General features: G+C 39.4%; 2 protein-coding genes across 2 annotated transcripts; one reads left to right on the forward strand and one right to left on the reverse strand.

Moving 5' to 3' along the window:
* Positions 1–22: 22 nt before the first annotated feature.
* LOC146576506 (peptidyl-prolyl cis-trans isomerase FKBP10-like) lies at positions 23–6,236 on the reverse strand. The gene is made up of 10 exons (XM_085271826.1): positions 5,917–6,236; positions 5,246–5,391; positions 4,970–5,159; positions 4,730–4,875; positions 3,178–3,367; positions 2,921–3,066; positions 1,500–1,689; positions 1,144–1,286; positions 893–1,056; positions 23–771 (listed from the first exon to the last, which is right to left on the reverse strand). The coding sequence occupies exons 1-10, from the start codon at positions 6,114–6,116 to the stop codon at positions 586–588; spliced, it is 1,701 nt and encodes a 566-aa protein (XP_085127952.1). The 5' UTR covers positions 6,117–6,236; the 3' UTR covers positions 23–585.
* p3h4 (prolyl 3-hydroxylase family member 4 (inactive)) lies at positions 5,973–14,376 on the forward strand. Its single transcript, XM_085271827.1, has 8 exons — positions 5,973–6,251; positions 8,066–8,611; positions 9,440–9,589; positions 9,696–9,867; positions 9,950–10,078; positions 10,169–10,314; positions 10,819–10,902; positions 13,143–14,376. Exons 2-8 carry the CDS (start codon positions 8,165–8,167, stop codon positions 13,290–13,292), a joined length of 1,278 nt encoding a protein of 425 aa, XP_085127953.1. The 5' UTR covers positions 5,973–6,251; positions 8,066–8,164; the 3' UTR covers positions 13,293–14,376.
* The last annotated feature ends 657 nt before the right edge of the window (positions 14,377–15,033 follow it).

The following is a 15,033-nucleotide window of genomic DNA, read 5'->3' on the forward strand; positions in this document are numbered from 1 at the left end:
GCTCATTGACAACATACAAAGGTTTTTTGTTATAAAATATTTTATTGTACATTGGTACACAGCCACAAACAATACTGTACAACTAGTGTTTTTTGTAATCATTTTTATATTAAGATGAAGGACCAAAGGTAAATCTAAATTGCTAAATCAACAGCAAATCACATGACTTTTGTAACAGCTGGACTATTGTGGAAGTTGGGCCCTGCCCAGATTCTTGGTAAATGACATGTGCCTTCCTTACAGATCTTTTTTCTTCCATCAGCATTTTAAAAAGCGCTTCTGGCCACAACATACTGACCATGTTTTTGACACATCACAGTTATAAAAACACTGGTGTAAAAGTTATTAATGATGGCTGAATCTCATATAGCTGCTTTGGGTTCAGAGTTTTGGTAAACAGATGTTTTGTATGGAAAATACAATTTTTCCAACTACAGGGCGAGTTGTCTGAAGTGAAAAGGCCCAGTAGATGAGAAATGAGTCCTGAAAAATTCAGAGCTGTTCCACAACACACTAAAACAACAGCGTTACCTCAGCCATTGCACGCCTGTACTTAATCACCAGTGAAACACGTAGATGTCCTCTTTATAGCTCATCTCTTGCTTGTTTGGACACGTCATCCTCTGTAACCGTCAGTTCATCTTCTACGATCTTGCCATCTTTATTACGGTCTTGATTATCAAACATGTCCTTAATAATGCTGTCGGCATCAATCCCCGGCCGAAGACGACCTTTGCCTCCTTGAACCTGGAGCCTGATGAAGACTGAAAACTGGAGAATATTGGAGGAGTGTCTAAGTTATAAAACATTTTTACTGTGTGCAGCAATGTTCCTTTATTTAAAAAAAAAAAAAATTAGAAGGAAAAAAAGTCATTTTAGCTTCTCTTTTTACCTCCTCAAGGGGGACCTGTTTGTCTCCATCAAGGTCCATAGCAGGAAAGAGGGGATCAGGGCCATCCCCGACCCACACAAACATGTAGCCTTCAGGTACACCCTTCTGAAGCTCCACCAACTCCAACTCAAAGAAGAGCACTGCACTCCTTGGAACTCCTCCGGCTGGAGATGCCATTAAAGAAGAGGAAAATTACATGAAAAAGAACAAAAAATAAATAAATACTGTATCTGAGTTTCTTGATGACTGACCTTCATTTTCACCATGGCCAAAGTGGGGAGGGATGACCACTTCTCTCCTCTCGCCTACACACATGCCTCTTAAACCTTCCTCCAGACCCAGGATCACATTATTTCCTCCCAGAGTAGTGATAGAAAGTGAATCATACTGGTCCCTGCAAAGTGATTCATAACTATTTTTAACAGAGAACATTTAGGAAAGAAAAAAAAACAACCTGGAGCCATGCAAGCATACATGCTTTTGTCATAAAGACAAAGATGGTATGAATTCGAGGCCCACGGAAATCTGTCAGACAAGGAGCCAGCAATGATTACATGCATGAGGTGGAGGGTGCAGTGTAGCAGAGTGAACAGCAGAGGGCGCTCACGAGGTGTACAGCAGGGTGCCGTCCATCAAGGAGCAATTGTAGCGGTACTGAATCAAATCGTCAGCTTCACTTCTCATGTTACACTCCTGAGGCTTATGGGTAACTTTGATATTGACTGGATCTTTTGGGTTGTGGAAATCAATGACGTGAATGTCAAAGACGAGCACAGCAGATCCAGGAATGAAGTCTCCTACAAGATAAAATGAAAAAACAAAACAAGAAACATGACATTTATACACATAGAAGTACAGACGCATGCGTTAAAAATACTTTGATAAAAGTTGAAGTACTGATTCAACTTCTTTACTCAAGTAAATTGAAATAGTACAGGACCTGAAATGTATTCAAACTAAACAAGTAAAAAGTAACTCTTTTGAGGATGTTTCTATGAGCTATTGTTGTGCAAAACTAACTGAACCTCGTGCTATAGTAATATAATAAAACAATTAATAAATGAGAATACAAACTTTATTTCAGTCTGAACTGTAATTCTAAAAATTGTACTCAGCTTGAATCAGTTATGCAGAACACGAGCATTTAAGAAGAAAAGCACTATTTTTTTGTTGCATACATTGTAGACGATGACTTTGCCTCCACAGCTTAACAGGGAAATGAGCACAGTCAGGATTAACATGGGATTCAGCAGATGTGGGAATGCTAAGATTGATTGTAGTGGTTCAACGTGGGGAAAAGAATTACAATAATTTCTATTTTGGGCTCCAGCAGATTTTCTTTGTGTACAGACTGTGATCAGCTGACTTCTACTGCTGCTGCTCTTTGTTTGATTTACACAACTGAATTCAACAAGCTGTAACCCAACATTTCACAAGCTAACTTCACTGATTTCCATCCCTTACACTGACAGTATACTTTTTACACTGTCTTTATACTAGATGGTATTCAGTTGCCCTTTTTCTGTAGAGCTAGCTAGATGCTGAAGTACCATGACTACAGAACATCTACACTCGTTCCGGTGATGTGCCAAAAACACTGGCCTACTTTAACCTGACTGTGATGCAATAGATTATTAATAAATTACATGGTTTTACCTCATCTTGTTGTATGCGATACCCCCTGGTGACTGATATACCATTAGATACACTATTGCCTTACATATGTAACTTTTTAGGCTCAAATCACTTTGATGTTTGAATGCACACAGGGACATGGAATAACTCCACTCAAATTCCTTAAACCTAAAGTAACGAGTCTACTTTGAAAATGTAAGGAGCAGAAAGTACACATATTTGTGTGAAAATGTTGGGAGTAAAAGTAAAAAGTTTTCTGAAAAATAATTAAAGTACAGATACCTAAAAATTCTAGTTAAGTACACTAAGTATTTGTATATCACTACTTCCCACCTCTGATGCGCTCACTCAGACAACACTTTAAAACCTCCTATTTGCAGACATCAAACTCACCGACTCCTTTTTCACCATACGCTAAGTGAGGAGGAATTACGACCCTCCTTTTCTCTCCTATGCACAGCCCCTGCAGGGCTTTGTCCATCCCTTGGATCACGTATCCCATACCGATGTAAGTGTTGTAGGTGCTATTTCGCTGATAGCTGTCAAAGGAGAGTGAGAGAGAGCTTGAAAGAAGCTTATTTGGATGATAGCTTATTTACTTTCTAAAAATGAAAAAACAAACAAACAAACAAAAAAACTCTCAAGTGTACCTCGAGTCAAAGAGTGTGCCATCCTGAAATGTGCCATTGTAGTGGTAGCGGATGTAATCTCCAGTCACTGTTGTGCGCGTGCAGCCTTTAGGCACTTCCTTTGCCTCCACGATTACATCATCCTTGGGGTTAAAGACATCAACTATCAGCACCTCGAATACCAGCGTGGCCTGAGGAGGGATCATGGTTCCTGTTGGGAGGAAAGAAGCATGTTCATGAAAGAAAGTTATTAAAAAAAAAATTAAAACTCATTGAACAAGTGACCACCTAAATCCTTTTTTATCTACTCCGATTCAACTGAGGTTTGTTAAATGATTATTAAGACAACTCTAAAACATCCTCACTCACAATTTTTGAAAATAAATATAAAATAAGACAGTGCAATTTAGACAGTACAAGACAGTAAAAGAGATTGAATAACCATCCTGCAGCTAGCTTAGCCTCTGTTACTGCACTCAGCGCTTAGGAAATCCAAACCCACAAGCATTTACACTCCACATCGAAAATGAGAGGACGCATATCTGTGGCCAACACTGGTTACCAGCAAGACAGCCAATTGAATTTGAAAGTATCCATATTGAAGCTTTGCCCAGCGCAAACACCAAATAAGACAGCAAGGAAGGCCATCCAGTAAAAGTCAAAGTAATGGATTTTACTGTAACAAAATTTTGTCCCTACACACATCCTGGTCTCCATTTTTTAAAGTACGCCCAAAGTTTTAGGATCAACTTTCAATCTTTCTGATGCTTTATTTTCCTTGTACTAGAGCAGGAATGTCAAACTGATTTCACATCGTGGGTCACATATAGAAAATATTGATCTTAAGTGGGCCAGACTACTGATACTCGCCTTTCAGTCACTGAAAATAAGTTTAACTAAACATTTATTTCCCGTGACATCTTAATATAAGAAGTGCAATCTCAACAGCACATCTCAGTTTTTCTGTCAGCACTACTCGTTGGGCTTTAAATTGTAAGAAATAAATGTGCAAAATGAGTTGCTTAGTTGCATTGTTCACATTTTCTAACAAAAGCATGTTTTTTTTTTTTAGAAAATGTGAACAATGAACCCATTGTAAAAAAACAAAACAAAACAAAACAAACAACCCAGAAATTTAGTAGATGGTGAAAAAACAGTTACTTTTCCTGTAAGTTCATTGTTTATCTATTACATAATTACTGGTGTAGTATGAATAGCCATAGGGGAAGTCTCTAACAGGAGGAAAAGCTGTACAGCTTGTGAATATACTAGTAAACAATCATCAATCAATCAGTCATCATAAAGACACTCATAAATGTCCTCTGACAATTTCTCTGAACGTTAGCACACCAAATCCTACACGCAAAATCAGAAATATATATAAAAATACTGATATTTGAATGTGATATGCAGATAAACATGCAGAAAACATATGAAGTTTTAAACTTAACCCTTTAAAAGAAACAAAACAGGTCACTATGATTATTAATAAGAGGTTACATTTTGAGGTTGTCAACAGGTGAATTAAAAGAAATGCCACACTAGCCAAAGACATCTTAATAGTAGTTATTACCGTAGCCATTCTCTCCGTATGCCAGGAAGGGTGGGACGATAATGAGGCGTCTTTCCCCAATACACATGCCCAGAAGACCCTCGTCCATGCCTTTAATGAGGTCACCCTGGCCCAGGTAGGTGTCATAGGTGGCATTCCTCGAGTAACTAAATAAAGAGTTGACAGTTCAAAGTTCCTGATAATCAAAGAAACAAACAAAGAGATGCTTTTCAGCTTCTAATGAAACTTTTGCCCTCTCACCTGGAGTCAAAGAGTTCACCAGAGAGCAGAGTGCCGTTGTAGTGGTAACGGACAAAATCTGATGCTGCAGTTGTTCGCCTGCAGCTCGCAGGTTTGTCGAGAGTGCGGATCTCAACCTTGTCCTTTTCGTTCCAGATATCCAGCAGAAGGACATCGTAAACCAGCACAGCATCAGGAGGGATTATACCACCTGAACAGAGATAGAGATCAGAGTGTCACAAGTCAGCCCACATAATGCCACCAGTAAAGTGCCGTCACTGCTGTGCTCCTCTGCACCTGTTCCTATGCTTCCATAGGCCAGATGTGGAGGGACTGTGACCCTCCTGCGCTCGTTGACACACATGCCCAGCAGACCCCGGTCCATCCCTGCGATGAGTCTGCCCAGGCCGACCTGGCTGATGAAAGCTTTGCCTCGATCATAGCTGCAGAGGCGGTGATGGAGATGAGAGTGAAAAACAGCGTGAACAAAATAAAAATGGGTTGTGATTTTTTTAATTAATTTATTTTATTTTATTTTTCAAGGGAATGGAATGCAAGGGAGGTATGCCATCTACTAACTGCCCGAAACTAACCCGTGTAGATACTAAATCACAGCAAATAATTGCTGTGATTTTCTCAGCTTCACCTCTGCTGAAGCTGAGATGCTACTGACACGTTTGCAGTCATCACTGCTGCAGTAAACATATGTGAAGAAAAATCCATTAAAAGAACAAATAAAATGCGTGTTAGCTTTCTTTACTTCTGTGCTTACTGTAATAACTTTTTTACTGTGTAAGCATTGCCCTTACTGCACAGTGAACCATTTTTAATCACACAGTAACCATAATTTCATTGAAAGCTAACGTTACAAGCAGCTCGTGGGAACTGTAGTCCTTTTCTATACTAACAATTAGCGCTAGTTAGCTCATTCTGAAGCTAAACTAACTGACATTTCGCTGTAACTTCACCTGGAGTCAAACTTTTTCCCGTCTTCAAAGAAGGTACCGTTGAAATGATAACGAACAAAATCTTCTATTTCCACTTCTCGAGGACAAACTTTCGGAATGTCATAACGATCCACGACAACGTCGAGTAACGGACCGGGGCTACAGTTCACAGTCAATAAGTGCGACAGAAGTAAAAGCTGAAAACATGCCAATAAATCCATTTGAAAAGCTGCTCAGTAGAGTGAGAGCCCGTCTGCCCGCCGGTGATGTGGTTCAAGATGTGGAACCGATACAGCAGCAAAAAGTTGACGCTGGTCTGGCCGTGAAGCTCGTTTAAATGACATAGATGACTTCCGGTAAGGGATTTCAAAATAATAGTCCTCCAAACAGAGAAAAAAAAAGACACTTTAATATTCAATATAAAAGTTGATAATGCTTATTTCAACTTTTTTCCCCCTGTAAGTCTAACTTACTTTGTGTGACATAAATAATAATAATTATGATAATAATAATATTATTGTACATAAACTATACAGATTTGAAATATTTAGCATGTAAAGTACAAATATACTTGATTTTATCTGAATGCAGCCTTCCTATATACTTCTTACACTCATGTCTGGTTATCATCTTCGGGTATCAATAGGGAAGTATGGATAAATAACCACATCTGCTTTGAGAGATAAGTGTTAGCCAGGAAAAGGGACACTTCCGCTTAAAGTGGGACCCTAGGTCACCCTATTTGTCATTAACATTACAGATGTATAATGTGAACGGTAGAACATTATGAAAGTGTGTGAAAACTGAAAAAATAAGATTGTTTGCCAAGTGTAGAAACTTCCAGATATGCGGTCTGGCTGTTAAGTGGCACCGTGTGTTCCAACCCTGAATGCAGCACAGCGCACGATCTGAGACACATACATAATTTATTTCTCATTAATAATACTTTATATTTTTTAATGTGGATGGAAAACTAAACACACTTCCGGCCTTATCCCATCTCCTTCAGGCTTGCTTGTCGTATCTTTCTGGCCCTGTACTCCAGAGAGGAGCAGGAGGGGGAGTGGCCCCGGGGCCCCCACCCTCTTTCTAATGGAATCTTGCAAACGTGTAATGCCTGTCCCAAAAGGCCCGGCTCTATGATTTCAGCTCACAAATGAAACGAGCCTGAATTTGTAATCCCGTATCATCTGGTGGCACATTTCAGGGAGGCAGGCTCATGCAAGGAGTCTTCTACGGTTTAAATAGTTATTGCATCCTAATAACCATCTCATCCAGACACCCCGAAGGGCTTCTAATGGTAACTGCAAAGATTTTGAAATATTGCAGACACGGAGTTCAAATATGCCCACAAGTCATGTGTCAACTATGCGCATGGATTTTTAACCTCACTAGTCTCAGCTTGTCCATTTGCTCGAAATGTCAGCAGAAATCAAGAATCTTCAACTCATAAGACACTTCGTATGAACATTGATAAATATTCATGTAAATTAAAAAAAAAACGATTAAAGTAATATTACATCTGGTTTGTTTGCATCTTCTGCGTTTTATGTGGAAAACATTGACCCTTTTCTTCCCAACTCATTCTGTGACGTCTGTGTCAAGCCCCCCAGAATTAACAAGAAATATACCGGAAGTACTGAGCTCTATTTTCAAGGTAATTGCCAAGATTGCATTTTACCGACTGCCAAGCTGCATTTAAAACCTTATATTTTTTAAAACCGTTATATTTTGGAATTTTAAATAAACGAAAAATACTCCAACTTGTAGCGAACCGGATGTTTCTTAATGATATTTATAACAATTAATATTAATTTCACAACCACACTTTTAAACTAAGAAAAGCAGGTTAATCCAGACATTCTAAAAATGCAGCCTTCCAGTAGCTTTTACGCACAAAAACATTAATTGTCATGTTGTTTAAATTGTTTAATTTTTTTAAAAATGAGACTAACTATAAAAATAATATGCACACACGTACTGTGTTCTATATTATTTATCTTAAACGAATATGTATGACCGATGCCATCTTTTAGAAGTAAATACTGTACAGAATGAGCAGAAGACAAGAGATCAATATTTATTTATTTATTTTGATGAACGCTCATTAAAGCTTTTATTCTGAAAATCTTGACTAGATGTTCACGTTTTCGTCCCGTGTTTTTTACAGGTATCACAGACATGAACGATCCCTGTTAAAGTAAAGAAGGAGGTCTCCTGAGCCATTCAAAGCACTGACAGACGGCTGAGGGAGCCTGTGAAGGTAAAGATGCTCACGAGAAGCTTGTTCCTGGCCTTCTTCTTCGTTATTTTTGCGCCGGTGGACGCTCAGTATGAGAAGTACAGCTTTAAAAGTTTCCCTCAGAAGGACATCATGCCGTTGGAATCCGCGTACAACTACGCGATGGAGCAATACGGAGCGCAAAACTGGGCAGAAACTATCAAGTTCCTGGAGCTGAGCCTGCGGCTCCACCGGCTCCTCCGGGACAGCGAGGCTTTCTGCTGCAGCAACTGCAGCTCCGTCAGCCGGGACAACGACACCCTGTTCGAGGATACCAGCCTCCGCGTCATGCGCCACATCCTGCTGAGAGCTGCTTGCCTTAAAAAGTGCAAGGCAGATTTTCCAGTGTTTAAGCTCACATATCCACGGAGAGATTTATTGGAAACTTTCGAGAAAAGGATACCTTATCGTTACATACAGTATGCATACTTCCAGGTGAGACTAAGTGTGGAAGTGAGTTCACTGGGACTCTGGGAGTGTAATGCAAAGTTGGTGCAGTACTTAAGCACGGCATATCACAAGAATATCTTACGCGTAACGGGAGCATTCATTCAACAAAAGCGTCTGCAGTTGGCTTCTCTAGACAGGCTGGCTCGTTTTACTTACCGAGAGGAAATTTCTAGTGGGTTAGCTGTGGAGTGTAATTTCGCCACTACTTTGCTGTGCGCCCTCCTGCTGGCCAAGCAGCAGTTGAGCATGTGCCACGTCTCTTCCAGTGTTCCCCTAAAAACAATCCCCCTATTCTTCTGTCAGAGTGATGGGGGGGTGGGGGTACTTAGTCGGCAAGATCTTTCGCGTAAAAAGTGTGCGTAAAAGTATGCTTGGTCATTAAATTGCCTCCACACTAACAACATCCATGCTGTGGGGGAAATTAATTGAACGTACATCATCAGAAACCCTTTAACTCTGAATCCTAAAAGCAGAATATCTGCTGTGCCCCCCTCTTTCACTCAGAGATTATTCTGCATATTTATTTATTGTTGATTAACCCTCCCCCAAAATGATACCTTTTATTATACTTCAAACTAACAGGGTATACCGACCCACTTCCACGAACATCTGCCCAGATCTTTTACCTGACTCTGGTGTGTGATATCTGATATTATCACTTAGTTTCCAACCACTGCATCTATCAGCTGTTTACTGACTTCTCAAGAAATGATGTGCTCTGACATGTCCTCTTTTAAAAACGTTTACCTTAAAAGTAAAAAAAAAAAAGTATCTTCCTGTAACTCCAGTGCCATGTGTTACATTCTCCCTCAGCTTAACAACCTGGAGAAGGCAGTGGCTGCAACTCACACTTTCCTGAAGAAGAACCCAGATGATGTCCTCTTAACAAAGAACATGAACTACTACAAGACACTGTTTGACGTGGAGGAATATCTCATTGATCACGAGGAGCAGCCATATGAAGTTTGTACCCTAAGCACTGTCGTATTGCACCAATGAGAGGTCTGATGTTTGAGTTCTATGGGGTTTTTTTTGGGTTTTTTTTTAAATGAATCTCTTTACTACACAGAGTGTTTTCTTGAAAAGTGTGACGCTCTACAACAACGGAGACTTCAGCAACAGTGCTAGAAACATGGAGCAGGCCATCACACAGTACTTTGAAGTATACAACCTCTGTTTAGCTGGCTGTGACAGCTCATATGAGATTGTGGAGTTCAAAGATTTCTATCCCAGCATGGCGGGTAAGAGGAGAGTCATTCAGGAGCAGTCTAAATTCAGATTATTTGAGGCAAAATAACATTTTCTCCTTCTTGCTTCCATCAGATCTCTATATAAATGCTCTGAAATGTAAATTTAAATGCGAGGAGAACCTGACACCCAGCGTTGGAGGCTTCTTTGTGGAGAAGTTTGTAGCTACTATGTATCACTACCTCCAGTTTTCTTATTATAAATGTAAGAACTATTACCAAGACTTTGGCTTTGTTTTGCAGAGATCTGTGTAATATAATGGGTTTTTTAAAACATGTATTACTTTGTTTCCAGTAAATGATGTAAAGAACGCTGCTCCGTGTGCAGCAAGTTACATGCTGTTCGACCCCAAAGACCAGGTGATGCAACAAAATGTGGCGTATTATCGCTTCTACCGGGAGCAGTGGGGCCTCAACGATAATGATTTTGAACCTCGGCCTGTGAGTAAAACAAAAACTGTACCAGTCTTCATTCATCGGCTCTTCCAGGACTTGAGCGGTTTAGCTGCAGCTCATGCAGACTGGATTGTTTGGAAGCAGCAGGCGGTGCATATTGCAAAGCAGGAAAATGGTAGCATGAAGCGGTCACGGCGTGAACATTAACACAATTTCAGGGTGGTAATTAGAAACTTGTATAGTTGTGTACGGCAGATATGTTTTCCTGTCTTTTCTGCAGGGTGTAAAATTGGCAGCAGCTGCAGTGCAGTTTATGGGCTAGACCCATCTGAAGCTGGTCTAACCTGTAAAGTTCTTTGCATCCTGGTTTTAAATACATGTAGTGCTGCTGTAAACACATGAAGGCTTCTAAACTTAGAGGAGAAAAGCCAGTAAACAAAAAACCAGCTAGCCAAATTTGTCATTCAGCTCTGTGTTGTAAAACTGTTTGTTTGTTCCCACTGGTTGCTTGAGCTTACACAAAAGCTGATGTCCCTTTAACTTTTCCAGGAGGCACTGAGGTACTTTAACCAGACGACCAAACAGAAAGAAATGCTGGAGTTTGCTCTGAGCTACCTGCAAACAGACGATGAGGTATGTTTCTACACTTGGCTCAAAGGCTGATGTTGACTAATGGCGCACTGTTTTTAGACAGCATGAGGGCTTGAGCTTAAGCGTCAACGGAAATTACATTAATTCCTTTAAAGAAAGAAAAAAAAATTATCTGAAGGACTAATCTTTATACAATATGGCATTTAATTAGCAGCATTAAACAAACCGAACTGTGGCACCAATTTAGCAGAGGACAAGCTATAACAAAATCTTTTGCCAATGAGTTTATGTTACTTATTGCTGGTTTCAAACCTTATCTAATACAAAATGATGATCATTTTGATAGATAGACTGCAGTCTGAAATATTATAAGAGAGAAACATGGTGCAAAAATAATTCTCACTGAAAATGCCGAACAAGGACCAAGTCAATCAACAGCTCCAACAGGAAATGTCTCAATCAAGCACACACACAGTGGAGGTTCACAATAGTTTCAGCACATTCCTCTACATTAGAATTGTAAAGACTTGGATGAATGTACGCTACCAAATGTTGTTCATACATAGTAATATAGCTTATAGAGGGGAAAAGCCTTTAAAACCTATTTTAGGCAAAGACTGGGAAAAGATTTATTTATTTCCTCAGTAACTTCAGTTTGCCGGTCAGATCCAACACTCTCTCATGACTTTTGGTTTCAAGAAGCCAAGATGGCTAGAAGCCCAAACATCAGTGCGACGCTTCAAAACCACACTTTACAAACCAATGGGTGACGTCACAGTGGCTATGCCAATCTTTTTATATGCTGCTACAGTGGCAATGCACTTAATTTACAAGTTAGGGATAGTCCAGTTTGAGACTCTAAATATGTATTGTTTTAAATGTCCATTAGGAAAACACTGAACGCTTACAGTCTGACTTCTATACCAATTTGACATTTTCTTACAAAAACAGTAACTATAAATGTTCATCTAAACTACAAAGAAATCCTTTGTTATAATCCAGCTACTGGTATACAGCTACGATGATCATATCTGACTAAGCTTGCAGAGATAATTATCTCTGAGATGTTTTTTTTTTTTCTTTTAACAACAAAAACAAAATTCCACCGGTCCCCTTTGTGCTGGAACAGTGGCTGAGGTATCAGACGCAGATGCCTGAAAACCTCAGCAGATAAAATCCAAACTCTCTGCAGGACTACAGAGGATAAAAATAAGTCTTTGACTTGGAGGATCCAGCTGGGGTTTACTGTTATTGTTTTTCAAAATGCAAACTTCATATCTTCTTTAGGAGTGTAGACCTTTACTTTGGGGGAATTAACCAACAAACTAAATGTAGAGAACACAAAGGAAAATAAATCAGAGGATGAAAGGGAGAAACAGGGGTGAAGGCTGCGGAAGAAGGGGTGGAGGGGGTTGTCTTCCGGCAGCAGTGTGTGGTATGTGGCTTGGAGGTGTTGGCCACTGAGACTGTGCCACATCCATTTAACTCAGGCCGGCTCCTCCCAGCTTCACACTGCCTGGACCTGAGAAGGGGAAAGGAGGACTGTGAAAGTTCAGGCTGAATTACAGGGTGCAAAAGTTGACAGATTTACAGACATAAGAAGAAGAATGTGTCAGTGAATCTCTGAATAGTACTGTAAGTAAGGCTACGTCCACACTAGCCCAGATAGATTTGAAAATGGCCTTTTCATCTGAAAACACTCCGCGTCCACACTAGTGTTTTCAGTCGTTTTCACAGAGTTGTGCATCCACATTGAAAGGGCCGAAAACGCTTAAGTTCCATTACTGCACATGCGTGAAACACAAGAAGATTCAGCCTGCCTCATTTCTGTCTGCCGTTTATTTACTTTCCAGCTCATTGAAACGTTGCAGCAAAATGTCGAGGAAAAGCACCAAGTTTTTTGCAAAAGCGAGTGAGAATTAAAGAATTTGAAGAAAAGCTATCTGAAGCATGTACAAACTGATATTAATCTTTAATAGGGCTGTCAAAATTGAGAGCAAACAAAACAACTCCGCTACCTTAGTTTAATTGGTCACATGACTGCATCACATGACTAAAATGCGTCATCGTTTTCGAAAGTCTCCGTTTTCGCTGTCCGCACTGTGACGCTAAAGCACCGTCTTCAAATGTATTCGTTTTCGAGAGCGTTTTCCTTCGGGGAAAGTGTGGACGGGAGGCCAAAACGGAGAGAAAACAATGCGTTTTCAAACGCAACAGTGTGAATGTAGCCTCATTAAAGAGTTTTCTGGTAATTTGTTTTGTTTTTCTCTTTTACATTTTAGGAAGTTGTAAGTCCAGAAGAAATGACCACCTCTCGCTCAAACCATCCTGACACTGAGTTTGAGGGTATGGGGGATTATGAGGAGTCCCTCCTGGCTGATTGGTGGCAGGAACCCAAAACTAAGTGGGACACTGGAGAAGTCATAGACTGACATCTGTCTTTATCTTCGAGCAGAACACTTTCACATCCAACTCTGTCCCACCTCCCATGAAAACATGCCCAAAAAATGATGAACCATCTACAGACAAACATCTAGATTCCTATCAGTATTATGCAAAAAAACCAAAAACACAGAGCCCCCCTGGTGATTGATTGTGGGGATTTCTTTTTTTCTGTTTTTTTGACAAGATTAAAATTCACAGCCTTGTTAGTGCATGCACAGCCATGAGTAAATGACGTTTGTGAGGTGAGAACAAATCTTAAATATGCACGGTAACAAAATAGAAAGCTACTTTTGTTATCAGGGAAAAATCATGAATATATTTGGATTTTTTCACTTTGTTATGTGAGCTTTTTCTCTCCCCCTAATCTCCCAGAGTGAGAAGCACCCTGTGTGTTTAGGGCCCTCTTACTGCAGGATATCAAATTTCATCCAAGTTACATTAACTCAACCCATGCTTCTTGTCATGGTTTATCTTACCGGGGGGCTCTGTTTTAATTTTAACTTAGTTGGTTATTAAATGGACACAATTACCCATCATGATGATCAGTATGAAAGACTAATCAATCATTGGTCTCAATGCTGATATTTGCCAATGACTTTTCTACAGTTTTTATTTACTGTTATTTAATGAAAGCTGTGAGGTGTGATATAACAATGCTGACATGGGGCTTTTATGTTGTTATTTGTCATCCACCAATAAGATATTGGTAATAAGATGCTTTTAATTAAAATAATTTAATGTGTTCTTTTTGATTGGAATCATACATTTTTTAAAAATAACTACTTTAATAAGCTCAAATATACTTGCATTGTAAAAACTATTTTGATTACATTACTACTCTAATCAATTTATTGTGGAACCAAGTTTGATTAATATGGTGAAGATGTTTGATAAATTAAATTTAAGGTTTAAAAATAATGTTTTTATATTGCAAATGTATTTGACGCTTGATTTAAAAAAAAAAAAAAAAAAAAAGACAATGTAGAGGTCGACCTGGTCTCTTGAAAAAATGTAAGCATCCAGTTTATATTATAACATGGGATTTACCCTATAAAAAGGCAGTTAATCTTATTTAGCAAGGACCCAAACCACAAAAGCAAATGAAAAAAAATCTCATTGAAGATCTGTGGCGACTCTGGGGACAACAGCGGAGCATGAAAGCAAGATGTGTGGGGCATTTTTAGATGTACAACAGGAAGGCAAGTGTTTGGGATGTAGTTGCGCTCATGAACCTGAGATAAATAATCACCATATAGCACAAAGCTCTTGTTGCATGGTTCACCCACTTTGCCCTCCATGTAGAGTAACGTGCAAAAGTCTCGAGCCACCCCTCATTTATTCAGTTTGTGTTAGTAAAATGGGAAAGAGGAGCAATTTATTTAAACATGCAAAGGCAAAGAAATGGAGTGTAAAAACATTTTCTATACGATCATGGTTTTCTTCAGCACATCCTGAACTTTCTTATAATTTATTTAAGTAGTGTTCAGAAATAGTTCTCAAAGGACATTCAAAGCTCTTCTTTGGAGCTTTGAAACCGTTAAGCACCAGGCATGAGGAGCCTGGTGCATATCTGGTAGTTTCCTACTCTGTGTTTTTTCTATTTAGGTAGGCTTTTACTACATTGGCAGTGTGTTTGGGATCTCTGTTAAACAATTAAGCTCTTTCCAGATGGTATTAAATGATGGATCAAAGTCTGATGGCATTTTTCTTCCATTGTAATTCCATCAG

The sequence above is a fragment of the Mchenga conophoros genome, linkage group LG4 (genome assembly GCF_057382185.1).
Source record: "Mchenga conophoros isolate Kocher_MC1m ecotype Shallow Benthic linkage group LG4, M_conophoros_male_GT1.1, whole genome shotgun sequence".
NCBI classification, from domain to species: domain Eukaryota; kingdom Metazoa; phylum Chordata; class Actinopteri; order Cichliformes; family Cichlidae; genus Mchenga; species Mchenga conophoros.